Below are 27,407 nucleotides of genomic sequence, written 5' to 3'. Positions count from 1 at the left end.
CACATGGAGACATGAATGAAGCAATGAGTCATGCATCGATGAAGGGGGAGAGTAGAGAAACACACAAAGTGACTGTTCGGTGCAGCTGTGTGTGAGACCAGCGGGACATGGTTTCCAGGCGATGGGGTCAGTGTGCAAGCCACATGTGCAAGGGGTCTGCCTGGCTCACAGCAATCAGGGGGACAATTCTATATACAAACCTGAATGGCAGCTGTGTGCATCAAATCACAGCTGTCCCTGAAGGGGACTGACACGAGTCCAGCACTGACCTAGGCACATTACACCCATTCTCTCAAATCTTCAAAATAGGCTATGTGAGGAAGGCAGTGCTTTCCCATCCCACCCTTGAGGAGCCTGACATGGGAGTGGTAATGGCCCTGCCCAAGGTCACTAGTGAGCAAGACTGAAAGCAGGAATGTGAGCTCAGGTGAATCTAGATCCAACCCCTGCACTTAATCCCCCACTCAATGACCTACATCTGCTTTAACGGGAGACATTCATTTGATTTGTGTAAAGAAACAAGAAAGGCAAGCATTTGGGGCTATCATCTCTAAAGCAGTGGTGCTCAGACTTGAGTGACCAGCAGGACCATCTGGAGAGCTGGGCAGGCACTGCCCACCTCCAGGGACTCAGAGTCAATGGGTGGGGACTGAGAATCTGTATTCTCCCCAGCCTCCAGGTGGATGCTGACCATGGGGAAGTGTCACTGTCCTTTAGCTGTGTGGGCTCCTGAGTGATGGCTGATTGTCAAGGGTGGCTCCCCATGGAAGACACAGAGGGGCTCATCACCCCCTGACTAAGGGCAGCACAGCATGAATGATGATAGCTTCACTGGCCCTTTTTGGTCCCAACCAGGCCTGCTAAGTAACATCTGTCACACTCAGGTGCTCTGTCTTCTGTCTTCTGCTGTTTTCAGGAAGGTTCCCACCACACTATATGACCCTGAAGTGAATCACCTCTAACAAGCCAGCAGAGCTTCAGCTTGCCACATGCACCCCTGGCTGCAGAAGAACTAGCTGCAGAAAGTCAACTGTGAGTCCAGTCCTGAGAGGCGGACCTTCCTTCTGACTCTGCCCAGACCTGAAAACAGCATACCCAGATCCAAGTATCTTTTATGCTGCCTTCTTGCTGTGTGACTTTGGGTAAGAACCTTAAACTCTCTTAACCTTCCTTCCCTCTTGTTAAATGAGGATTGTAATACTAAGCTCACCAAGTTTGCTATGAGCATCAACTGGGTTAATGTTGGATGACTTATTAAGGGTTACAAAAATATAATAAAAGTGCTAATGCTAAATATGATAGCTGCTATTTATCCTGTATCTACCATATTTTATTCATTCTTCTAGGAACTCTACAACTGTCTGATTTAAATTTGATTCCTTACAACAACCCTACAAGTCAGTACCGTTACCTCTGCTTTGTAGGCTGGCAGAGCAAGGCTGACAAGTAATGTTTTAAAGGTCATATCAATAAGCTGACACTGGCTCCTGGGTTTGCTGGAGCCCAGCACTCAGGTCCTCTCTGCTTCATAACCCTGTCTCATTCAGCACAACCTGTGACTGCTGACCCCCGACTGGCCTCAAAGACCAAAATGAATACTGCAGTGGCCATGGGGACCTCCCCTTAAGGTGAGTCATGAAGCATGGCAGGCTGGGCAGCAGGTGTTCTGGTGGTGTTCAAGGCCCCTGAGCCATCCCCCAGTGCCTGGGAGGAGCTATGGGGGTGGGGAAGTCCCTCAAAGTGGCTTCATTGCTACCCCCAGCCAGGCAGTCCTGCTGAGGAAAGGCCTGGGGCCCAGGGGAGGCATACAAGCTCAGGGCCAGACCATCTGGGTTCAGGTCCCAGGTCCATCCTTCACCTGCTCTCATTAGGTAAGTGGATTCTCTGAGCATCCCCAAAAGGGGATAACTGCTCACATGATAGACCCTCAAGTGTAATTTGGATAACTTCTCTGTCCTCAACCCTCTCTTGTCCTTCCCAGGGCCCACAAGATCTTGCGAGATCTAGCTTTCCACCACTTTTCAAACCTCCTATTCTAGACTACAGATACACTGCCCTCTTGCATTTCTAAAACAAGCTAAGCCTTTGTGTTCATCTGCCAGAATCATCCTTCTGCAATGGCCTGCGTGGGTCACCTCCTTCCTCCTCAGCTAGGACCTTCTCACCCTGCTAGAGCAGCTCCTACTCACTTCCCAACCACTCCTGGCCCTAGCACTGCCTTCTTCTCTCTCCTCTCTGCTTGCCCCTCCCCCCAACGCCGTTAAGCCCTATGAATAATAAAGCTGCACAGGGGCCAGGGAGTGATGATGGGGAAGCCATAAACATATATATGTTTATCTGCTAATTGTGTTTCTTCCTAATGCAATTCAATTTCCACGAGGCAGGAGTCTTATCTGTCTTGTTCACTACTATGTGCTCAGAGTCTTAGAGGAATGCCTGGCACATACGGACTAAATAAATCTGTGCGGAGTGTTGCTGAATTCGGGGTACATGGACCATGTGCTTAATTGAAGATAGCAGCAGGTGGCATTTATTTTTATTTCTTCCATTCCCTGCACTTCCAGAGGGAGTTTCCGTCTCTCTGCAGCCCACACAGCCCAGCATGAGCAGCCTCACCCATCCCTGCACAGAGGAAGAGTTCTGCTGCCCCCCCTGGGACTGGGGCTGGCTGCACAGGCCACTCCCCGAAACACCTGGGAGTTGGGCTAGGGTCATCAGGACACACTGTGCTCTCAGAGTCAGGTCTGTATCTCAGACACAAATAAATAAGTAAGTATGTTTTCAGAGATAAACAAAAAGATGAAGATCAAAATGTTAAAGGCAGGGATTTTCAAGTGCCTGAATCACGTGTTTTTTAAACTTTTATATTTTAGAAAGAAACTTATTTCTAAAAAGGGAGAGAGCTGGCAATGTTGGCAGTTGCCTTCTAAAAGTATAGGTCTGTTAGGATCAGGGAAGAAACAGTGCAACAGAATAAAGGATTTCTACAGCAATAGGGTGCCAGACCTCCTGAAAGAGCTTTACAAACATACTAGCTTGGATATAAATTATTTAGATCCCTTGGGAATCTGGGGGGGATTTGTGCACTTGCTGTAAACAATGGATGTTCAGAATGTTACTACTACCTTAAGATAGTCTTTTTCTCTAGTTGTAAAACTTAGTTCTGGGCCAAATTATTTGTGCTCATTTAACTGATGAGGAAACCGAGCCCCAGTGACACATATACCCTGCTTCTGTACACACAGCAAGATAGCACTGAAGCTGAAATGAAAACCCAGTGTCCTGGCTGCCAGCTTAAGGGCATTCCCTAAGTTACCTGACCACCACCCCGCTCCTGCTACCCTGCAACACTCTGTGTGCCAAGTTCTTCTAAGAAACAATGGCTGTGAGAATTCCTCCTTGGGAGCCTAAGCTGTTGAGCCCTCCTGGGTCAGGGTCCTGCATGGTCTCCTGCTCACCACTGCTAGGGGCTCTCTGGAAACGACACCTGATTCAATTGACCTTCACTTTGATGGGTATTACTACCTCTCTGACAGATATGGAAACTGAGGCTCAGGCAGATGAAGTGACTGCCCAGGGTCATTTGGCAAGGAAAGGCAGGGATGGGACTCAAACCAAATATCTGACCTACAGCACCAGATGCCCTTCAAGAAAGAGGTCACCAGCTCTTACACTCAGGTGCTGTTCTGTTCTTGGAGCCCTTCTCAGAGTGGGGAGGAGACTGAGTCCAATTTATGCCTGGACTAATCCCTGAGCTGCCTGAAGCAGGAACTTCCAGGCCTGTCTGTGACCCAGGGCAGGTTGAGCTTATTTCCAAGGGCAGAAATGGCTTCAGGAAAGAAGTGCCCAGGAACTGCAGAGGCAGCCAAACCCCCAGACGTCCCTGTTCAACAGCCCATCTCTACACAGTGAGTCTGCTGTCCTGGACTGTGTTCCTGCCCACAAGACTCTGGGACAGCTACCACTGCATCTGAATCTCACCATCCCCCAGTGAGGTAGGACAGGCAGGATTCAAACCTGTCTGAGACCCCATGGTGTGCAGGGGGTCAATGACTCGATCAAGACCACAGTCAGTTATGGAGCTGGCATTTGAACAAATAAAGGAAGAAATAAAAAGTGCACTGGGAGATCCTTCCAAAATCCCAACCCATAATTCCACTTTTGAACTTAAAATATGCTGATAGCTAGCTACTCACCCCCACTTCTACCACTCCCGCCCCCATGGCCACAGGGAAAAGTGCAACCTCCTTTCATGTGACTCAGGTCCTGCAATGTCCATCTCCTTTGCTGACATCCTCATGAGACAACCTGTGCTCCCACTTCACCCAACTATTTGCCACCTCTCCAAAATGCCACATTCTCTCCCAGCTCTGGGCTTTTTTGCTCAATTCCTCAACTCAGAATTCCATTTTCCCCTGCAAACTCCCACCTGCAGATGCCTTTACAAGCTACTTTCAGTAATTAGGAAGTTGGCTTTGGGCAGCAGTAGGTTGCAAGGGCTCTGAGCCAACCGGCCTGGGTACCTGGCCCTATTATTTGCTGGCTGTGGACTTTAGGCAAATAACTCAGTCTTCTGCCTTTCAGATCCTTCATCTATAATGGGGATGCTAATAAGACAACCTACTTATGTGGAAAAGAGTTAACATGCAAGAAGGGCTGCTATCAGGCGGGCTCTTGGCTGGCATCTGGGAACTGAGGATTCAGGAGTGTTCCCACTATGCCCTGACCGGAGCAGCTGGCTCACCCTGCCTAAACTATCTGTAAAAATAACATGGTTAATGCTGAATACCTGCCTTCCTTCTGGGATTCTGGAATTTTCCAGGCAGAGGGCCCACAGACCAGCCCCTAGTAAAAACCCTGGGCACCGAGAAGCTAAAGAGCTCCCTGATTGGCAGCATTTCACGTGTTGCCACCCTATTGAGGACTGAGGACTATGGAACTGCACCTGGTTTGATGTCTCTAGACTTCACCTCATGCTCCATTCTTTTGCTGCTGTTGCTTTGTATCCTTTCACCTTAATAAAGTGGACCCTTGATCTGGCTATCCATGAGTCCCATGAGCCCTACTACTAAATCTGGAGATGGTTGTGGGGACCTGAAGAGATGACCTATGGGGGACTTGTGATGATAAAAGGGTTAAGTGGGAAGTCTGTACCCAGTAAGGATTCTACGAGGGTTTGTTGATGGCTACTTGATGCTCCCAAGCAGAGGGAACCACACCTGACCCTAAGCTGAGGGTGTGCATTCTGTCAGAATACTATGTGGCATGTCTGCCTCTCTTGACAGCTCATGAGCTTCTTAAATGGCAATGCTCTGTGTTTTAAGCATGTTTGTGACTGAATGACAGCGTAGGCTGTCCATTCTAACTCAGCAATGCTCAAGGGTTGCATTGGCCCATGAGAAGGCACTGTGAGCCATTCTGGGACCCACCCCCAGGCTGGCCCAGAGGCCATTAGGTAGCCCCATTCTGAGGGTGGAAAGGCTGTTCCAAAAATGCAGTGTGACCATAAAATGGGCCCCAGGCTCCCAAACCAGGCCTAAGATCAGCTGAGCCGTGGCAGAGGTCTGGCAAGCCTTCTGCTCTGACTTCTCCTTCATCTGACAGGAGCCTGATGGGTTATTAATCAGACAGTCCCAGAGAAATCAATTAAGCATCTGATGCTGCGCAGTGAGAAAGAAGTGGATCAGGGTTTGGGGGACCCTGAACACATGGCCCTCTGAAGAATGGATCACAGAGTCATCTGTGTGGCTTAAAGCAGCATCTCACCCCAGCTCTAGGAAGCATGAGTAAGCCAGGTGCTCCCTGGGGGCCCCAAGCAGCCTTGGGGATCATAAGAGGTGCAATGGGCATGGAGCATGGAACACCCCTACAGAAGCCCTCTCTCTCCTCCATCCTTCTGCTAGCCTTTCTTTTTCTGCCAACATAAATGTAATCCCTCCTGGTCATCCTACCAGCTGTTACTTTATTTGCCTAGCTATTTACTTTAGACTCTCAACATGGACTCAGTTTGACAATTAGGGAAGGGGCTGTGACTATTTTTCTCTGGTACCAAGAGGCTCTCCTTCTGGTGGTGCTTAGCAAAAGCTATTTAGGACAACTGTCTCACATAAGGCCTGCTCACTCAGCTTCCAGGACTCTCTCGGGCCCTCTGGTCCTCCACCTAGAGGACCCCTGCTTGCTCTTCAAACCTGTCGCACAGCATCAGGGTCACTGGGAAGCCAGCCCTTATCCCCACTCAAGCTTAAGTAACCTATATTTATAATTATTTGTTCCATCACTCATTCATTTTACCTGTGTGTTAATATTTATCAAGCACCTTCCCTCTTATGACCAGCACTGAGTTCTGTGCTGGGAATCCCAAGCAATGAGAACACAGCACACTCCCTACACTCACCTCAACCACAGCACTTATCCTACTGCAAGAGTCTGTTAGTTCAGAGTGGGCACTCGTGAGCATTAACTGAATAACAAGTACTACATTTTCTGTGGTTAATATGTTATTAATACAACAGCCTTACAAAGGTGTTGTGGATTAAAGGTGACTGTCAATTCTTTGACATTTCTCCCATTGAGATGCGAGGTCTGTTTCCACTCCCCTTGAAGCTGCCTGGTCCATGACTGCTTTGACCAACAAACTATGGTGGAGGTGATGCTTTGCCAGTTCCAGGCCAAGTCTCTTGGAGGATCAATGGCTTTTGTCCTGTTACCTTGAAATCCTGAGTCACAGAAAAATGAAATACAACTGTCCTGCTTAGGAGAAGTCCTGAGATTGTCAGAGGGAGAAGGGTCCTGCTGAGTGCAGCTCTCTGCCCCCAGCAGGTGTCAGCTCCCAGCTGACCCTCAGCACCATGTGGAGTGGAAGGGTCAGCTGGGCCCTTCCTGAACTCCCCACTCGCCAGTGAAGTATTATTGGCTGGATGTTTTCTAAGTCACTAAGTTCTGGCTAGTTTGTTATGCAGTAATATATAATCAGAACAGGAAGTTACTATTATTTTCTCCATTTCAGAGGTCACGAAGTTTAAAGTTTAAGTCCCAGCTAATGTGCATGAGGTGGGAGTTTGAGCATAGGGTGCGTCTGACCCTAACATCTGTGCCATGAACCACTTGCTATGGTCAATGGACTGTCACTTATGCCCTTTGAACACCAGGCCACACATGGTGTGCAAAGTATGAGAAGGGGTAGAACTCCTCCATTCTCTTAACTCCTCTGGTGAATAAGGATACTCCAAATGACTTCTTCACAGGTTGACCTCAGGAGGCAGACATACGTGAAAAGAAGTGAAATTGCCTTTGTAGTATGACTTCTACATGCCAGGCTCTGTGCTGTGTGCTTCTTAAATGATATCTCAATTCTTCTTCCCGACCTCCTTGAGAAACATGGATTCTTATCCCAAGTTATAGAGCTGGGAATCAAAGTTCAGAGATGTTAAGGAACTTGCCCAGGCACTGAGCATTAAAGCTGAGGTAAGAACGAAGCTCCACCTGACTTTAAAGCCCACAGTCTTTCCATCTGGCCAAGCTGGTCAGCTTGTGATTCTACCTGGAAGATTTGTCACTAATCCCTCTTAAACTCTACCTTTTAGTTTAATGCCGTGCACCAGTTAAGGTCAGTATAAAGACCCTGGGTTCTGATTGTGTTATCCACCATATCAGATACTTCTCTCAGCTGCCATTCATCCTTCATGACTCTGGGGTCACAAAGGGAAGCTTTCTCAAACATTTCAACATTTCATGTAGAGCATCAAGAATAAGTAATGCTTGGCTAGATCCAAAAGTGAGGAAGAGGGGCTAAGGTTGTGGTTCAGTGGTAGATCGCTTGCCGAGCATGTGTGAGGCACTGGGTTCCATCCTCAGCCCCACATAAAAATAAAATAAAGGTATTGTCTTCACCCACAACTAAAGGGTGACTCTGGCAGAGCTCAGGGTCCCTGCAAAGGCACAGAGGCATGAAAGGGCTGGGGACTGGGGGAGATGCTTATACAGGCTGTTAAATATATTCAATGTAACATATGTCATTGTGTTATGTATATACATGGATATATGTACAAAATGGTGTGAGTACATATATACACATTAACAACATTTACCTTTTGGAGGTAGATATGGTGACTTTCTTTTCTTCTTACTTACTTCACTTGCTAACTGTTCTGTGATGAACATTTATTATTTGAGTGATAAAGTATAAAGGAAAAGAAAGCACAACTCCATGCAAAATGAGCAATGGTTGTGGGAGGGTAGAGGATCGGGGAGGCAGGCAAGCAGGGCTCATGAGGCGGGAGAGGTGAGCTGGGCCCACCTCTGCATCACACATTGTTAGGAAAACCACCCTGGCTGCTGGTCTTCTAGCTCCCTTTCCCTGCAAAAACCTGGAGACTCAAAGTAGGAAGTCCTGCTTTGCCCCTAATTGAGAAAATAAACACCAAGACAAGGGAGTGGTGGCCGTGGTCCACGCAAAGAATCAGAACCATTGATTAGCCACTGGCTTCTTTCTGCCATGTGCCACTCAATAAACACACTGGAAATAACGGAGACCTGATTAGCTGTCCTGGACAAGATGACAAACAATTATCCCACTCTATAACTGATGAGAGCAAAGGAGGCATGTAGGGAAAAGTCATGCACAATTTTAAATGAAGCCAACAGAAACAATATTAATTAAGAGAGGGATGGGGGCTGGTTGGGCCTCACCTCTGAGAAATGTGCTTTTGGAAAAATGACTCTACAGGAGTAAAGTGGCACAAATGGATGTTGATTTTCTTTCATTAGACCCCACAAGCTCAGTGTGCCAACACTGTAGTTGTGAATCAGGCAGAGTCAGAAGGGGACACCTTCCATATGTGGATCAATTTCACTTCCTGAAATGTGCTATGACTTTTGAGCTCTTCATATGTAATAAACAGAAGCTCAAAAAAATAAAATGTATGTTTCCCACTACTTTAAAGAAACAGGGCTGGGCACAATGGCACAGGCCATTTCTCCCAGTGACTGAGGAGGTTAAGGCAAGAGGATCAAAAGTTTGAGGCCATGATGGGCTCTGTGGCGCATGCCTGCAATCCCAGTAGCTTGGGAGGCTAAGGCAGGAGGATCGCAAATTCAAAGCCAGCCTCAGCAAAAGCAAGGTGCTAAGCAACTCAGTGAGACTCTGTCTCTAAATAAAATACAAAATAGGGCTGGGGATGTGGCTCAGTGGTCGAATGCCCCTGCATTCAATCCCTGGTATAATAATAATAATAATTATTATTATTATAATTATAATAATTATATAATAATAATAATAATTATTATTATTATTATTATTATTTGAGGCCAGCTTCTGCAACTTAGTGAGATCCTGTCTCAAAATAAAAAAAAATAGAAAGGGCTGGAGAAGTAGCTCAATTCCTGGGTTCAATCCCCAGTACTGCAAAAATAGATATATAGCTGGGCACAGTAGTGCACACCTATAATCCTAGTGGTTTGGGAGGCTGAGGCAGGAGGATCTTGAGTTCAAAGGCAGCTTTAGCAACTTAGCGAGGGCCCAGGCAACTCACTGAGACTCTAAATCTAAACGAAATACAAAAAAAGGGGATGTGGTTGGGACTGGGGTTGTGGCTCAGTGGTAAAGCACTTGCCTAGAATGTGTGAGGCCCTGAGTTCAATCCTTAGCACCACATATGAATAAACAATTGTATAAAGTAAAAAATCCATTGGCAATTAAAAAGTATTTAAAAGTGGGGGAGAGATGTGGTTCAGTGGGTAAGTACCCCTTGGGTTCAATCCTCAGTACTGGAAAAAAAAAAGATATGTAGATAGGGTAGAAGATGAAGTGGTACCACTGTGTCCCCCAGGATACTCTGCCTTCAGTGTAGAGAGCAGGGAAAGGCCATGTCCTCCCCACAGTCAATAGTGCTCATCTCAGAGTGGTAGGGTGACAGGTAAATTGAATTCTCCTCTTTGTATCTTCCTGCATATTCTACAGTGAGCTCTATGGTTTTTATAATCATTAAAAATATTTCATTTGGGGGCTGTGACTGTGGCTCAGTGGTAGCACACTTGCCTGGCATGTGTGAGGCACTGGGTTTGATTCTCAGCACTGCGTATAAGTAAAAAAAAATAAAGGTCCATCAACAACTAAAAAAATAATTTTTAAAAATTTACTAAAAAAAAATGTTTCATTTTGGAAAAATAGTGGCTAAGTAGTGGCTAGAGAACTCAGACTGACTGATTGTCCCTGAGCTGAGGGAAGCATTCCAACACATGGTTGGAATAAAGAAGAAATCTGGGGTGTTGGGAGCAGCACTGGACAGCCAGTCAGGAAAGCGGGGTTCAAATCTGAGTTGTGCATTTACCTGCTCCTGTGACCCTGAGCTAGGATCTGCTCTAATTCTTATTTTCCAAAACTCCTAGCAAGCCCCATCTCATGAAGGTATGAGGATTGCATAATACCACACATTGAAAGCCCTTGCAACCAACACTGATCCTCAGGGGTCACTAGGGCTTTGGGTATAAAGGGGATAGGACAGCAGGAGAGGATGAGGGGAGGGGAACTGGGGTTTATTGAGCACCCACCCAGGTCAGACAGGCCTGATGTTAGGCATAGGATGATGAAATCATGGTAGAAACAGGAGAGGAGAGGACCCCAATCAAACCAGAACTGAGAGCCTGCTTTTGTCACACCTGTGCCTGCTTCCTTTGCACACATGGCTCTCGCCTACTTCTACAGCTGCCCTACCCAGTGGGCATCATGACCATTTCAGAGAAGGGAGACAAGGGAGCGATGGTCCAGCCACTGGACCAAGGTCATCCCTTCCTTCAGGAAGCAGCAGGCTAGCAGCGGACCTCAGGTCTGAAGGTTTCCACAGCCCACGCTCTTTCTGTCCCATATTCCACTGCCGTTTCTCATGCAGTCTGAGAATCACATCCTGAGGCTGTGCCCCTGAACCTGGCCTCTCTGATCAGGAAGGAGGCAGGGACACAGACCACCCCAACAGGCCACCCGAAGACCTCGGTCTCAGGTAGAATGGCCCCCGGCCGCCCAGGTCCCCAGCGGCCACCCCCGGCATGCACCTGGTCTCCAGCGGGATGTTGCTGTTGAGCAGCCAGTTGTCCTGGGCGTGGGCGGGCTCCTGGGCGCCGCCTGCAGGGGGCTCTCCAGAGAGGGAGTGGTCCGTGGGGGCGGGGCTGGGGTTGCTCCTCGGAGTGAAGTTGCCCCGATTCAGAGAGTTGATGGAGGCTGCGTGGTGCTGGTTGGGGGTGTGGGCATGGGAGAGCGGTGGCGGTGGAGTCCTGAGCCGAGGGTGGTTCTGCAGGCCTCCTGGGTGATCTGGAACACAAACATGGCCAGGTCAGAGGAGTAATGAGCTAGCTGGACCCTGCTCCTCAGCTGGAGGAGCAGCCCTGGAGGGCTGAACACATGGGGAAGGACTAAGACACTCTGGGTGTTAGCAATGATCTAGATTAAAGCATTCGATCAAGATTTAGTTGACCCATGTTTACTGAGCACCTACTATTCTAGGTATGTGTGTGGGGAAAGATGAACAGAATAAAAATTCTGGACCCAACCCATTGAGTTTAAATTCTAGCCAGGGAAAAAAAACAGACAAGATTCAAAACAAAACAAAAAACTAGCTGCCCATGTCAGCAACTTCACTGTGCTTCTCTCATACTTTTAGAGCTTTAATTTTTAAAATGTGGTTCTGGACCAGAAGCTTCAACATCACCAGTGGGTGTGATAATGTGTTTGAGATGAAAGTTCTGGGTCCTTCTCTAGGCTTATTGAGCTTTGTGGTGAGGCCCAGTAATCTGATTTCACAAAGCCTCCAGGGCTGAGTTGATAAATATGAGAACACACAGAGTAAGGAAGGAGACTGTGGCCTGGGTATGCGCAGGCACTGCTGAAATCCTAGACCAAGTGGCTTCAGAGAGAAGATGACTTTTGAGTCAAGTGAGCCCTACTGGTGTCTGGGTGGTTAAAAACTACTATTAACATTTATTGAACACATACTATGTTAACAGGCACTCTTCTGAGCCCTCTGCATGTAGTCATTCAGCTAATTTATCATACTGCAGAGCAGGTACTGTTTTTTCTTCCCATTTTACAGATGAGGAGATTGAAATCAATCTTTTATTTATTCCTTTCAGTTATCCAGAGCAACAGGTATTATCATCATAAATTTATAAATGAAAACCTTAGTCTTGGAGCAGGTAGGTAAAGTGCCCAAGGGTATGTGGCTAAGTAGTTGCTATTGACAAATAAAGCAAATAAAATTCCTGGTGATGCGTGGATGTGGCCAGTCTAGAGGTAAATGTTTACCATCCAGATAAGCTATGTATACAGAGAGCTTAGTCTTTCCATGCTGAATATATTATGGGGTAAAGAAGTTAGGAAATTAGATTCTAGTGTAGATTCTGCCATTTATTAAACACATAACCACAGACAAGCCTCTTAACCTCTTAGAGCCAAAGTTTTCTCGCCTGCAAAATGGGACAGATAGTTTATTGCAAGGAATGACAGAGCTATGAGGAGATTAAATGATACAATCAGTTGGAAAGAAATATTTTCGAAGTTCACAGTTTACAAAGTACTCTGCTTTACTTGTTGCTCATGAACATTCTTTATTTTGCAAAGGAGACAGTCTGAGAGAGCAGGATTCAAACCACAGTGGGTGCCATATTCCAGAGGGTGTGCTCTTTCTGGGATCAGTCTTTCAGCTTTCTGAAGACTGCAAGTACAGCGGATCGCAAGGCCTCTCAGTGATGTGGATTTAGTCAGTGGAAGATGCATCACTCTCTGCTTTTTAGGTAACCCCGTCTTTCATACCAAGGAGTTATAAAGCAAATCTGGTGTGGAATTTGGGGTAGGGGTGTTAGGAGAGAAAGAGAGAAAGAAACAGTCACTTCCCATGCAAGCTGCCACCTTCAGCATGAATCCTATATGGGCGATGGAGCCACTGGAATCTGATGCAGGCCTGTTGCTCAGCCTCACCTTTCCCCCGCCCCACTCCAGACACACTTCCTCTCAGAAGTCAGGAGTCCACTGAGGCAGTTCAAGTGTTTGAAACCTCAACCTCCATGAGGAGAGTTGCCAGGATAGCCACAGGATGTGAATGGTACCCCCGGAAGATGGGCAGTGCTAAAGTCCTGGGCCAAAAGGGAGCTAGCAGGATGCCCTTTGATGGGAGGGGACAGTACATGGAAGCCAATACGACCTGTCTGGTAGTGCCCCACCCCCACCCCCACCCAGAGAAACCTTGGGCCAGGGAGACCGCAAAAATGGACAGGGTCATTTGTTTAGTCTAGCTGTCCTCAGGCAGCACTTTAATGGAAACAGAGCCTGGGACAGAAGCCAGCAGCAGAAGTAACTGCCTGGGCTGACTGGCTGCCCCCACCCCAGCCCACCAGAGTAGAGAGGGGCAGTGACTAATCCAGTATGGCCAGTGGTGCTCAGGAAGCCAGCTGGGAGAGATAACCCAGTCCTTGCTCCTGCCCCCACCCAGGAGTCAACCTCGAGGTGAGTCACTTGATATTAATAATGGCTGTGACGGAAGTGAGCCCCTACTCTGTATGTTTTCACATTCTTAACTTTTCTGATGTGCACAGCAACCTCTAGAGGATGGTGCTCACATCATTCCCATTTTACAGGTGAGGTTGTTGAGGCTTACCACTAGTAAGTGGTCCTCATAAATCCAAAGACTAAATTCTGTCTTCTAAGCCTTGTGTAAAACACAGGCTGTCTTAGTCCATGGCTGAAGGCAGTAAGAATGCCCTCAGGGAAGAAAGTAGGGTCCGGGGTCTGACAACCTGGTCTGTGAGCCTACACACTTGCTTTGTGATTTAGTAAGGACCTCAGGCTAGACCTTGATACTGTTCAGAAGCCCGTCAAGGCTGCTGATCTGCTGAGATTTCAAGTATAAGGTCACTGGTCACAGATCTAAAAACTCACTCTAAAAGAAATTTCTCCTGTGGGGACAAGGAAAGTTCTGGTCCAAATCCTCTATTTTCTGAAGCTGAGTTCAATTGCCGCCTATCTATTGCCTCCCTAGGTCCCTCCCCAAGTTCTCTTCTCCTCAAACACCGGGTACAGCGGACCCACCCTCTCCCCACTGTCTCCTTGGGGATCATGTGCACTTTTGTCCCTATTCTGCCTTCCTAATAGATGTGAATACCCTGTGGCTCTGTGTGGGGCAACTGCAGGTCCCAGAACTGAGCGGATGGGCATGACAGGCTTCTTGAGTGGGCAGCTTATGTGAGTGGCCTGGGCAGTCTGTCCAGGAGGGTATTGTTCCTTTGGAGTATGTTTGAATAGGAAAAAAGATAGGCGACCACCCTGGACCCTCCAGCCCTTGGGCCCACACAGGCCCTTACTTACTTGCCTGGAGCCAGAGCTCCAGATGCTTGGCTGGGCCCTTCTCCTCCTTCCCTCACCATTTCTGCTCTGAGAATCTTAAGAAAGGGGACCTTGCTGTCCCCAAGGGGAAAGCTCTGTATTGGGCGGCTCAGCAATGGAAACCTCACTTGCAAAGCTCTTTCACAAGGAGCAAATGTCTCCCCTGGTCTGCACCCTCCTTTCTGCTCCTGTGGCCAGGAGGGAAGGCAGGAGAGAGAGGACGGAGGCGCCTTCTTTGACCTCCTCTCCTTCCCGTGCTCCTCTTCAGAAGGAATTTGAATGAATTCATGCATTCTGCATTTACTGAGCGCCTGTTCTGGGCCAGGTCTTGTAAAACAGGATGCTGGGAATGAAACAGGATATATATATATATATATATATATATATATATATATATATATATATATATATATATTTGGCTTAAGAGACCTCTCTTCTGGTTTCCATTTACTGGCCAACAACTCACTTCCCCTCCTCAGTCTGTGGTTGGTGCATTTGTGGGAGGGGCCATGTACTCCACCTTCACCACCTCTGGATGATGAAGAGTCATGGCTTTTGCTCAAGTGCCAAGTGTACAGTGGAGTCCTGAGGGAGGGGCTCACACCCTCTTGACTCCATATCTCCAGTGGCAGAACAGAGCTGGGCCTGGTGCATGGGAAATCCTCAGCATGTGGTGGGGAGAGCAGCAGGTGAGGGGCTTGGCCCTTGTGCCTGCTCAGGTTCCTGCTTCTCTCCTGCTGCCTGGGAGTAAGCATCCATGCATTTACAAAGCTCTGCTGCAAGTTCCAATTTACACCCTCTTCTTGCAGGTGCAGATACCAACTGCGTCTCTCCAGCAAGCCCGATGTGACTCTTTTTACTGCTATTTGTGCATAGCGTTGTCAATAAAGGTCTCTTGCTTATCTGAGTTTTGCAAGCACAGTTTTCTAGGGAGATTTTTTCTTTTTTCTTCCTACAAGTTCTCAGGGATATTTGCAGTTGCTGGTGGCCTCCAACACCTCAGACATTTCAAATTTTTTTATGCACACAAATCCAGAACACCAAAAGCTACTTGCTGCTTCTTCCTGAACAGAGATCATAGGGAGCCTCCTTCAGAGTTCTATGCCCAAGCAGTAAATCACAAAAAGGGATTGGATCTTGGTGTTAGACATTCCATAGTTCAAGTTTTGGTTATGCTACTTAGAAGCTTATAAACTGTGTGACCTTAATCAAGTCACTTAATATCTCTGGATTTTAGTTTTATAATCTAAACAGAGATAATACCTACTTTACAGGATTATTATGAGTATTAAATGAGATAATGTATGTGAGGTAAGCAGCACAGTGCCTGGAGTATTTTTTTTTTAATTATTAACTATTAATCCATAGTCATGGTAAAGGGATGTCGAATGAATAAATCATAAAGCATTAAATGTCTCCATGGTGACCACTCTTCAGCATTTATAACAGGGGCCCCAAAGCAAAATACATTGAGAAAAAAGGAGCAGGAAAATAGCTAACAACTGAGGTGTGATACTCTTTTATTACTGCTGAGTCACACTCTGGACAACCCACTGGCTCTTGGGAGCCTGGTCTCAGGAGGGCACCTGTGATTCAACATGCAGGTCAGAAGTTGATGAGCACGACCAGTCCTGATGCCCACAGCAAAATCAAACACATGGGGTCTCCAAGTCTTCAAAGATGAGGGCTCATTTATTCATATATAAGCATCTTGGAGCAAACCAGCCTGTCACCCAAATCATGCCTCTCTGTCCAGTTTCCAGGTGTGGCATAGTGGGAGGACCCTGAGGTTGTTCAGTTCATCAGCAACATTAAACAGCTTTCATTGTGTGCAGGGACTTATGAATTATCAGAGGAGAGAGTCCCATTCTTAACAAGTAGACAGTGTTTGGGGGACAGTTGGTAAAGAAAGGCATAAGGGCAGAGCTTGGGGGTCTCAGAGACCTGAGTTCAGCCTTAATTCTGTCTCTTATGGGAAAATTACTTAACTTCTCTGAGCCTCTAGTTACTCATCTATAAAATGTATTTATATTAGTAACTGCAGTAAAAGAAGACAAAAGAAGACAGTCTGTTTTAGTCAGATTTTTCATCACTGTGACCAAAAGACCTGACAAGAACAATTAGAAGAGAAAAAGTTTATATGGTGCTCAACAGTTTCAGAGGTCTCAGTCCCTAGACAGCCCCATTCCTCAGGGCTCAAGGTGAGGCAGAACAACATGGCAGAAGGCTGTGGCACAGGAAAGCACCTGGGAACATGGCACCAGGAATGGGAGGCACTGACTCTTCTCTCCAGATATAAAATATATGCCACAAAACATGCCCCCACTGACTCACTCCCTCCAGCCCCACCCTGCCTGCCTTCAGTAGTTACCACCCAGCTAATCCCTGTCAGGGGATTAATTCACTGATTGGGTTAAGGCTCTCATAACCCAATCATTTCACCTCCAAATTTCTTGCATTGTTTCACACATGAGCTTTTGGGGGACACCTGATATCTAAACCATATCTATCATAGACTGATACAGAGATTCAGAAGTAGGGCTGGGGTTGTGGCTCAGTGGTAGAATACTCGTCTGGCAGGCTGGAGGCCCTAGGTTCAGTCCTCAAAACCACACACACACACACACACACACACACACACACACAAACACACACAAATACATCAGAAATAAAGCAAAAGCAAATATGGTCCTTGGCATGGCTTTGAAATGTTCATAGTGTAGTTAAGATAACACACATATACACCCTGCACAAAATGGTGATCAGGATGAAATTGTACATCACAGACATCGTCATTTATACCAGTTCACATGTGTAGGATACTCCATCTCAGACATTTTCTAAGTACTTATTTATTCATCCCTATCACAACTCTGTAAAGAAGGTACTATTGCCAGGCTTGGTGGTGCATGCCTATAATCCCAGTGACTCAGGAAGCTGAGACAAGAGGATCACAAGTTTGAGGCCAGCCTTAGCAATTTAGTGAGGCTTTAAGCAACTTAATGAGACCCTGTCTCAAATAAAAACTAGAAATGGCTGGGGATGTGGCTCAGTGGTTGAGTGACCCTGTTACCAAATAAATAAATAAATAAATAAATAAATAAATAAATAAAAAGAAAGAAAGAAAGAAAGAAAAAAGTACTATCATTGGTCCTCATTTTGTAGATGAGGACACTGAGACACAGAGAGGGTACATACTTTGCTTGAGATTACAAAGCCATGAGGTGATGGAGCCAGAATCTGAACTCTAGGCCCATGCTTGGAAGCATTCTGCTCATGCCCATCAAGAGAGGTGACACGGGCAGTGCTTGCATCCATACCTATCATGTGAGCACCTCCCGGGTCATGCTCATTGGCTCACACTACAGCTATGGAGCTGGAGCACACTGTGGCACAGCTGACTCTCGGGGTCAGGGAAGGTTTCCTGAGAAGTGACACAGGGCGTTCCAGACAGAGAAGGACACATGTACAAGCGTTCAGAAGCCTGAGAGAGCAGGACTGCTGGGGACATCTTTTTAAAATAGCACGGATGGCTGTAAGGGACAGTTGCTGGGGTGAGGTGGAGGCACTAGGGAAGGCCCAGGGGGTGGTTGCCTGGAGATGCCAGGCCAAGGAACTGGCTTTTATCTGGAGGGTAAGAGGGAGCGCCATTGTTGTGGTTTAGATGTGAGGAGTCCCCCGAAAGCTCACATGTGAGATAATGCAAGAGAGTTTAGAGGTGAAATGATTCTATTATAACAGACTTAACATAATCAGTGAGTTGATCCCCTGGTAGAGATTAACTGGGTGGAAATTATAGGCAGGTAAGATGTGGCCAGAGGAGGTGGGTCATTGGGGATGGGCCTTTGGGGTATATATTTTGTCCCTTGCGGGTGGACTCCCTCTCTGCTTCCTGGTACCATGTCCCCAGCTACTTTCCTCTCCCACACACTTCCTCCATGATGCTCTGCCTCACATCAGGCCCCAAGGAATGGAGTCGGCTATCTATAGATTGAGACCTCTGAAACTGTGAGCCTCAAAATAAACTTTTTCTCCTCTAATTGTTCTTTTCAGGCATTTTTGGTCACAGCAGTGGAAAAAATGACTGAAACAGCTATAGTCACATTAGCATCCGAGGGAGCTTCCTGGTGGCCCTGTGGTGGAGGAGGCAGGAAGGGCAAGCTACACGCAGGCCCCCGACAACCCCAGGTGTCTTACTGATAGAAGATTCCAGTGGATCATACACTCAAGGAAAAGTCATAATCTCTCAGAGCTCTGGCTCAGGCAAAGGACTCAGACATGCCAATAACCCTGTGATTTGAGGTCAGTGAGGGGGGCAGGCAGGGTGCCCACACCATGCCCTGCAAAATGGCTGATGGGTGCCCAGAGTTCTCCTTGCCATGGAGTTAATGATGGCCCCAGTGTACACTGCAGTCATGAATTGGGCCCTAAAGATTGTCAGATATGAAAGATGACGGTATTTAATTACCATAAGACACAAAAATGCCGCTGCCTGAGAATGCCAACAGAAAGAGTTATTTGGCTTCCATTAAAATGCCATTGACTACCCCTGACTCGGGATGGTGACGTAGCGGTGCTGAGAGTTTAGCTGATGAACCCTGGCCCACGAGACCAATTTAGAGAGGCCAGAAAGCTCTTTGTCACCACTGTCGTCAGCCACAATCTGATGGCCTGACTTCTAATCTTGGTTGTGCCTTCTTCAAGCTGTATAATCTCCAAAAATTTATTCAACCTCTCTGAGTTTTAGTTTCTTTGTCTGTCAAATGTGTTTGTGGACACTGTGTAAACTGTGGAGTCCCATGCAAGAGTTAGAGAGAATGATCACCTGGACCTGGAGTGGACACAAACAGTGAAATGTAAAAAGCAACCCTGGGCCTGAGCATATGGCTCAGGTTGGATTTTTCGTGGTGTGTCTCTGCCCATTCATTTCCTCCCTGAACAAAATGCTTTCTGTTCACTTTCCCTGACGTCCTCCTAATGGCAAGTGTGCAGGGATTCTAAATGGTACTTGGCCTGGAACCCCAGATGCTTCACTGAGAGAGAAGGGCCTGGAAGTTAGGAGTTTTTTTACTGGGGGTTAAACGGAGCTCTTTGAGGTTGGAGTATGGCTCAGGGTGTGGCTGTTTTTGCTTTCTTACTCACTTAGGGCAGACTAAATAGATAATTTAAGTGCTTTGTAGTTTAGAGATTGTAATGAGGGGACAGTGTATGTAAAAGCTTCATTGTTTGATGTGATGGTTCTCAAATAGGGGTGTGGATGGGAGTGGAAGTGGGTGTTTTCTGGTTGTTAAAATGCCTGAGAAGTTCAACTGGCATTTGGTAGAAATGGTACCAGGAACCCTAAGTGTGCGGTGGGAGAGGTGAATGGTTACTGTCAGACTTTATTGGTTGCCTCCTCCACCCCTGTCCTGAGTTCCTGATCAGTCTCTGTTCTTCTCTAACTCCTTGGGACACCCTGGATCCCTTGCCCTCTGTCTTTCAGATAGGTTTGGCTAAGTAAGAGCCTAGCAGTGTGCTGAAAAGTGGGAGAACTGAGAAACTGAGGTACCCTCTCCTGTGCCAGGCAATAGTCATCTCCCTCAAGGCTACACAGCTTAAAGATAATAGTTTGGGGAAGGGCAAGGACTGAACTGGGAGCTGAAGTAGAGTAGGGGTGAGGTGTATCAACAGAAGGGGAGAGGGCTGGGGTTGTGGCTCAGTGGCAGAGTACTTGCCTAGCATATGTGAGGCACTGGGTTTGATTCTCAGTACCACGTATCAGTAAATAAAAAATAAAGGTCCATTGACAATTTAAAAATATTTTAAAAAAAGAAGGGGAGGGCCTCAGGTGGGGGGGCTGGCAGGAAGAAAGGCCCAGGGCTGAAAGATAAAGGCCCCACATGGTGGAGGATGGCCCAGGGACATGGGTGCCTGCAGTGGGAATCTGGCAAGGGGCCACAGGATGATATCGGGACTCCCTTTCAACTTTAAGGTTGTTCAGAGGGCTCACCCCAACTTCCAGTTTTGAAAGCCGAGAGTACTCACAAGAGTGAGCCTGGAGCCCCAGGCTTTGTTAAATACGCAACAACGAGTGCTCTGCTGGGTGGGTTCTTGGGGGGATCGTATTCTGCTGCCTCCAACTATATAATTAGGGAAAGAGCAGAGTTTCAGAATCTCTCTCAGAGAGAGCATAGTCAGTGTTGCTGTCTATTCCAGGGTCACGGCAATTCAGTCACAAACTAAGCCAAGAGCATCAATGCCTATCTCTTCTAAGCATGGTGCGTGCATGAATGCCTTGGCTGAGCCCACATTTTAACCCAGTGGAACCATCTCCCCAGTATATTCAAACTTGATTCTTGTGCTTGTCCCCATGGGTGAAAATTTGCTGTGTGGTTTTGTTCAAGGCACTTAACCCATCTGAGTCCTAATGTCCTTGGTTGATAAACAGGAAAAAGAGGTAGAGGGAGTTCCCTCCAGTTTTAAAATCTAAGTCTTTGTCACTTTGGGCAGATGAACGTGTGTTACTGGTTAATGAACCTCTGCCTGCAAAAGATGTGCTGGGCAAGCTGTGTACGGGACCGCGCTGGGCACCTGGGCACCAGACAAGCTGAGAGGTGGACGGGGAAAAAGAGGAACATGGGGATTCCTGACACTTCCCCCTCCCTACTTCCCTGCTTTCATTCCTTTGACGAACTTCACTCTCCGTAGGCCTTGAGCTTGATCCTGGAGACACAGAGAAGGGCTAGACAGCTCCTGCCTGTAAAACCTGAACAGACTTGCTGGGAAAGGCCAGTGCAGCCAGGGGCCGGGGATCTCTTCTGGGTACAAGCTCTCCCCCAACTTAAAGCCATGTCTACCTCAAGGCAGAACTTGTCCTGGGAAAGCTTTCTGTCTGTCAAATGAGTTTTCCTTCTTTCTACAGTCACCTTCTGACCCTTTTCAAAAGTGGTCTGACCCGTAAACAGTTAGGTCAAACCCCAAATCAATAAGGAACCCCAGTTGACAGCTAAGACAGGAGTGTGCGTGTGATGGGGGTGGAGTTCAGCTCAACAGCAGCCGTGGTGTGCTGAACGGGTAAGCTCATGGAAATGGACGTAGGCTGCATTCACTGAGGTGAAGCACGGGGTACAGGGAGGTGATGGTCAGGGGGGTTGATGGTCATGCTAGGCAAATTAGCCGGGGCAGGTCCAGAGGAGGAACTTCTGCACTGTGGGTCAATTCATCAGAGGAAGCTGGCCCTCCTCTGAGTCAATCCTCTCCCTGAGGTCCTTGGATGGGGAAGGGCTTAGAGACAGCACTCCTGTGGGAGCAGGTAGAGGAGCCTGGAGAGGGGAAGGGCTTAAAGTCCAGCTGAAACCTGCCAGATGCCTTAGGACAGCTCTCCAGTCTCCTGGCCGCTGCCCACATGATGCACATGCTAGAAGATTCCCAGTTCTGCCATCAACTTTCTCTGTGACTTTGGAAAGTACCCTCTTTTCTCTGGGCCCCAATTTAGATATCTGAAAAACAGGGTCCCCCCATTTTTAGAGGCTCTCCTGAAGTCTCTTCCAGCCTTTCACAGTCTGATTCCTCACGGAGGTCTTTGGTCTTCTCCGGAAAGACCCTCCTGCTGTCTTCAAACAGCTACAGGGTGGAAGACGGGGCAGAAGTGCCCCACGGGGCTTTCAAAAGATGAATCGGGACCAGGTTTAGAAGTTACTTGGAGCCAACAGTGGTTCCGTTTAAGAAAACCTCTTCCCATCAAGCTCTAGGCACTGAATGGGCCGCTTCTCCAGGTAGCCACCTGAAGCGGCCACCTTGACCTCTGCCTGGAACTCCAGACTCCAGCACTCTAGCTCAAAGTGCAGAGTCGACCTGAACGCCTCTCTGCGCTCCCACCCCTGCTCTACCCCTCCTGGTGTTTCTGTTCTCAATGTCACCAGCTGGGGGCAGAACCACCACCCACTTAGTGAAAACAGGCCTGGGGCTTTGCCATTGCCCCCACCCTCTTTTCCAGGCTCAACAGCTTAGCAATGACACCAGATCCTCTCCCTTTACCTTCCAAGTATCTGTCCCTCCCCCACTGCCTCTATCTTCTTTCAGGTCCTCATCAGTGGACGTGTAGCCAGGGCCATAGCCAACATTGGTGTCCCTGCCTGCAGGCTTACCCTGCTCCAGTGCACTGGCCATCCATCAGCCGGAATGAGAGTCCTCAAAGGAAACTGATCACTTCATTGCCCTGCCTTACAGTCTTTTGGTGGCCCTCGCACTCCCACTGGGTAAGACCTCCCACCCCCTGGCTTAAGCCCCACAACTGCAGAGCAGAATCCACAGCTCTCTGCCTCCCTCTGTAAAAAGGTGTCAAGGTGAGGATGTGGGGAAGAGCTACACTCATACATTGCTGGTGGGACTGCAAATTGGTGCAACCACTCTGGAAAGAAGTATGGAGGTTCCTCAGAAAACTTGGAATGGAACCACCATTTGACTCAGTTATCCCACTCCTTGGTATATACCCAAAGGACTAAAAATCAGCATACTAGTGACGCAGCCACAACATGTTTATAGCAGCTCAATTTACAATAGTTATGCTATGGAACCAACCCTTCAACAGATGAATGGATAAAGAAAATGTGGTATGTATACACAATGGAATATTACTCAGCCATAAAGAAGAATTAAATTATGGCATTTGCTGGTAAATGAGTGGAAATGAAGACTATCAAGTTAAGTGAAATAAGCCAATCCCCAAAACCAAAGGCCAACTGTCCTCTCTGATATGCGGATACTGACTCACATAAGGGAGCAGGAAGGGAAGATGAAAGTTCATCTGATTAGACAAATGGGAATGAAGGAAAGGAATGGGGATGGTAATAAGACAGTAGAATGAATTGGACATAACTTTCCTATGTTCATATATGAGTATGTGACCAGTATGTGTGGTACGTGTGCCACATCATGTACAACCACAAGAATGGGAAGTTATACTCCATGTATGTATAATATGTCAAAGTATACTCTACTGTCATGTATATCTAAGAAGAACAAATAATAATTTACAAAAGAAGGTGCCAAGGCTAACAGGCTGATTACAAACCACTCACGAAAATGCTCATTGCTTATCTCATATCCAAGGCTTGGCATACACTCTTCTTTTGCATGGAAAAAAAATGTGCAAAAAACATACTTTACCTGGATACCTTGTATTAGAAGCTACCTCTTCCAGAAGCCTTCTCTGATCCCCACCCCCACCTCACCCACTTTGGGCTAGAGGCTCCCCTCTGGGCTCTTCTAGCCCCCACTGCTCATTCAGAGTTACCACCATTTGTTTACTGCTTGGGACCAGGGCTGGGAGTTACCACCAGACTCTACGCTCCAGGGTAGAAGTCTTAATACATGCCAGGCCTTGAGGGTAGAAGCAGATGACTCTTCTTCCTAGGACCCATGGCAGGCTCCTGCGCCATAGATTCTCAAGAGGCATTGGGTAACTGGGAATACCCTAGGCACCTTGCCCTTCCCTTTAAACTTGACCTACTATTCTACAAACTGCACATTGAAGACAGTTGATAATCAAGTTGGGCATAAACTCTGTTTTTATGAGCAGTAGAGGGGCATCTACCTCTTAGTGTAGGGGTTTAGTGACAAAATGTGTGAAGTGTCCTTAGCACAGTGACTGACACAGAAAGGATCAGCTGAGGTGGCCCATGCTTTGTCTCTTATAGCTCCTTGGCCTTAAGTCTGGTGCCGCTCCTCTTAGGCTGCAGAGTCTCCCAGGGGCAGATCTTCTCTGGCTTCTTGCCTAGTGTTTGGTCTTCTCTGTGCCTTTAGCTGCCTTCCCTGCAGAGGCTGTTACACTGTTTCTGAATGTTTGTTGAGTGAAACTAAACCAAGCCTTTGTTCATGCAAGGTCTTTAGGTCTGGGCACAGGGAGGTGGTCAGGGAGGAAGAAATGAATGGTTATTGACAAATGACTTCTCAGGAAGTCATTTGAAAAGAAGAAAAACCTTCTCAGGAAGGTTTTCTCATTTGTCTCCAGAGCAACACTATATGATGGGTCTTTATTTCTCCATTTTACAGATGAGGAAATAGAGCCTCAGAAACCTGCTCATGCTTTTATGAATTTTTCAATTTTCTTTCCAACAAAGGGGTATCTTGGATCCTAGCTTTTGGGGGCAACTTTATCAAAAGTGACACCTTGATCCCAAAACCAGACAGCACACCAAAAAAGAAACCTGTCTATTGTCACAATTCTAGGTAATGATAGAAGCCAAGATCACAATACAGATCTCTCCAATTGTTCTTTCTATTCTTGGTGCTTCTTGGAGGCAGAAGAAGAAAACTGTTTAATCTTGAATCATTTAAATGATATGCATTGAACAAGTTATTAATTGCAAAACTTCCGACGTGTTTTGTTATGACTAATAACAATCAATGGTTATATGAATGAAGTGTTCTGAGGGCTACAGAAAGTTTTGATATTTGACAATACACCATAACAACCACTCTAAGAAGTAGACATGAGGGCTGGGGATATAGCTCAGTTAGTAGAGTTCTTGTTTCACATGCACAAGGCCCTGGGTTCAATCCCCAGCACCACCAAGAAAAAAAAGAAGATGGAGATGTGGGCTGCTGTTGTGCCTCAGTGGTAGTGTGCTTGCCTGGCATGTGTGAGGCCCTGAGTTCAATCCTCAGCACCTCATATAAATAAATAAATATAAGATCAATTGGCAATTAAAAATATATATTTTTAAAAAAAGAAGTAGATGTTCTTATCCTCCTTTTACAGATAAGGAAACTGAGGCTCTGACAGCCAAGGGGCTTGCCCAGGTGCTAAAGTCCACCTCTAACCCAGGGACCTTCCCACCCTTTAGAGAAGCTGCATGCAAACCCTGCCCATCTCAAAGAGAACTGTCCAGTGCCAGCCTGTCACAGGCAGCATGGTGGCCCTGCCCACATGAGCTTCCCTTCTTCCTCAGCCCCAAAAAGGCCTCACTTGGGAGAAAAGGCAGAAAGCACTCAACTAATTATACACATCAGAGAGGAGCTTTTCATCATTTATGACATGAGCACATGTGGGTTTTCTTTTTGATACAAACTCAGGAGATCTTGGACAGGTATTCCATCCATCAACGTCCGTAAATGTAGTCATACTAGAAACAGATAATAGGAGTTTTGTCCTTTTGAAGTCCTCTGCAAAATGCTTAATTCTGTCCCCAGGCCACAGAAATGTTATACTAATATTAATTATGGCCTCAAAGTATTGAAGGCTGGGCTGCTAATTACTCTAAATATCTTTAACACACTTTTTCTTTTTTCCGCCATTTCATTTTCCCAAGAGTCCTCTAAGATTGGTGTAAAAGGAACAGTAGTGTGTGTTAGAAGGTGGCCCGGGGTTGAATTCTGGCTCGACTAGTTCCTAGTTGTGTGGACTTCTACAAGCTACTTAGCTCTTCTGGGGCCCCCTTCCTCCTGATGTGGAATACAGAGGGTGGGGTTGGGGAGTCAGGTATTGCTAAGAACATGCCTGACCCATAACATGCACCTGCTAATGTTACCTTATGATATCTTTACTTCCCAGAGGAGAAAACTGAGGCTCAGAAAGAGAGTTTGCTCCTGTTTCATAGCTACTGAAAGCCAAGTCTGAAATCCATATCTCTCTAACTTCATCTCCCTGATCTGAAGGGCTATGGATTACCTTCCACACTTTACCCTACTGTTCACCTGTATTTACCAGGTGCTTAGTAACTGGTATTATTATTCATATTTGTTAATGGTCCTGGTTGGTGCCTTCCCAGGATGGCTGACTCCTAGTCCCTGTCCCTCTCTTGCCACGCACTGTGGGCTGTTGATAGAGCAAGTCCCCACAGCAAGGGCGCAGGTGGTGTTGCCTTTATTTCAATGCAAAAACTGTATGTTCTGTGGACACCACCTGAGCTCCTTCTCCAAGTTAATTCTTTTCTCTCAGCTGTGGAATATTTTATTTTTCCAATTTCAGAATCTACTTATGTTAAAAAAAGAAGAGAAAGAAATCCAATCAAACCAGCCCAGGTTTGCAAAATAAATAAGACGGCAGGTCCAGAACCTTAATCAAAGAGGCACATTCATAACCACTGTGATCATCATGGCTCTCCCTAATTTAGACAGCCCAGGGCATCCTAAAGAAATACTCCTGACAAATTGGGGTGTACTGCAGAGGTGGGCTGACACAGCTGAAGGGGTGTAGGTCTCCAGGCCTGGTGTCTTGAAGAATCAGGAGCACATCTGGATTTGGAGGCAGGTCCCCCAGGAATTTCACCCACTCCTGAATGTCATACCACGTTTTCTTTTTCTAAAGTAATGAAAGGGAGAAGTAAGCTTTTACCTGAACACTTCCTTTGGTTTTTGGAAGCAACAGAGTAGAAAGGTCAATCAGCCTCATTGTCCTCGAGAGTCACTTACTTCAGGGTCCAGTTAAGAGAGCCCAGTTAATTCTAGCTCTGCCACTCACTAACTATGTGACCTGAACAAGTTACTTAATCTTCTGTGCATCACCTATAAAATGGAGATAATTATAAGTACTCAGAGATTGAAGATTAAATGAGAAAACAGTGTGTTTCCCATTAGATGAAGAACTTTGTATTCTCAGCACTGAGCACAAGACCTACTTTATTGTGAGTCTAATATGAGTATTTATTTACTATGCCTGTAATCCTAATGTTTGGTTTACTGAGTGTTTACTATGTGCTAGAAATTATGGGCAGCTCTTTATATGCATAAACTTATTTTATCTTAAAAACAACTCTAATGCATGTATTGTTATCTCCTTTCCAGCTTTAAAATAACCAAGGCTCTGAAAAATTGGGTAACTTGTCCAAAATACTACAGTTGGTAGGAGGGGGTTGTGAGGGTGCCAAGGTCACAGAGCAGTGTCAGGTTTCAAACCCAGGCCTGCCCACTCCACGTCTGTCCTGGCCTTCCTTCCACAGCACCTGCGGACCTCCACACAGCTGAGAAAGGTTCTTGAGGAATATAATTACCCTTTCTCCTTTTGACCGTGTGCTCTGGGGGTCTGTGATCCCAACCCTCACACTCCATTGCCATGGCGAGT

General features: G+C 46.7%; 1 protein-coding gene across 22 annotated transcripts in view; it reads right to left on the bottom strand.

Annotated features, from left to right (window-relative positions):
• The window catches only part of Tenm4 (teneurin transmembrane protein 4), a 2,842,490-nt gene that overhangs the window by 209,139 nt on the left and 2,605,944 nt on the right, over positions 1–27,407 (bottom strand). For all 22 annotated transcript variants that reach the window (XM_048789141.1, XM_048789145.1, XM_048789157.1 and 19 more), the window contains one exon: positions 11,047–11,302. In XM_048789141.1, coding sequence (XP_048645098.1) covers positions 11,047–11,302 — 256 coding nt within the window. The remainder of the gene's footprint in view (positions 1–11,046; positions 11,303–27,407) is intronic.

This window comes from Marmota marmota, unplaced genomic scaffold, assembly GCF_001458135.2.
Source record: "Marmota marmota marmota unplaced genomic scaffold, marMar, whole genome shotgun sequence".
NCBI classification, from domain to species: domain Eukaryota; kingdom Metazoa; phylum Chordata; class Mammalia; order Rodentia; family Sciuridae; genus Marmota; species Marmota marmota.
Note: the sequence above shows the minus strand (reverse complement) of the source record. Positions and strands in the feature narration are given on the sequence as shown.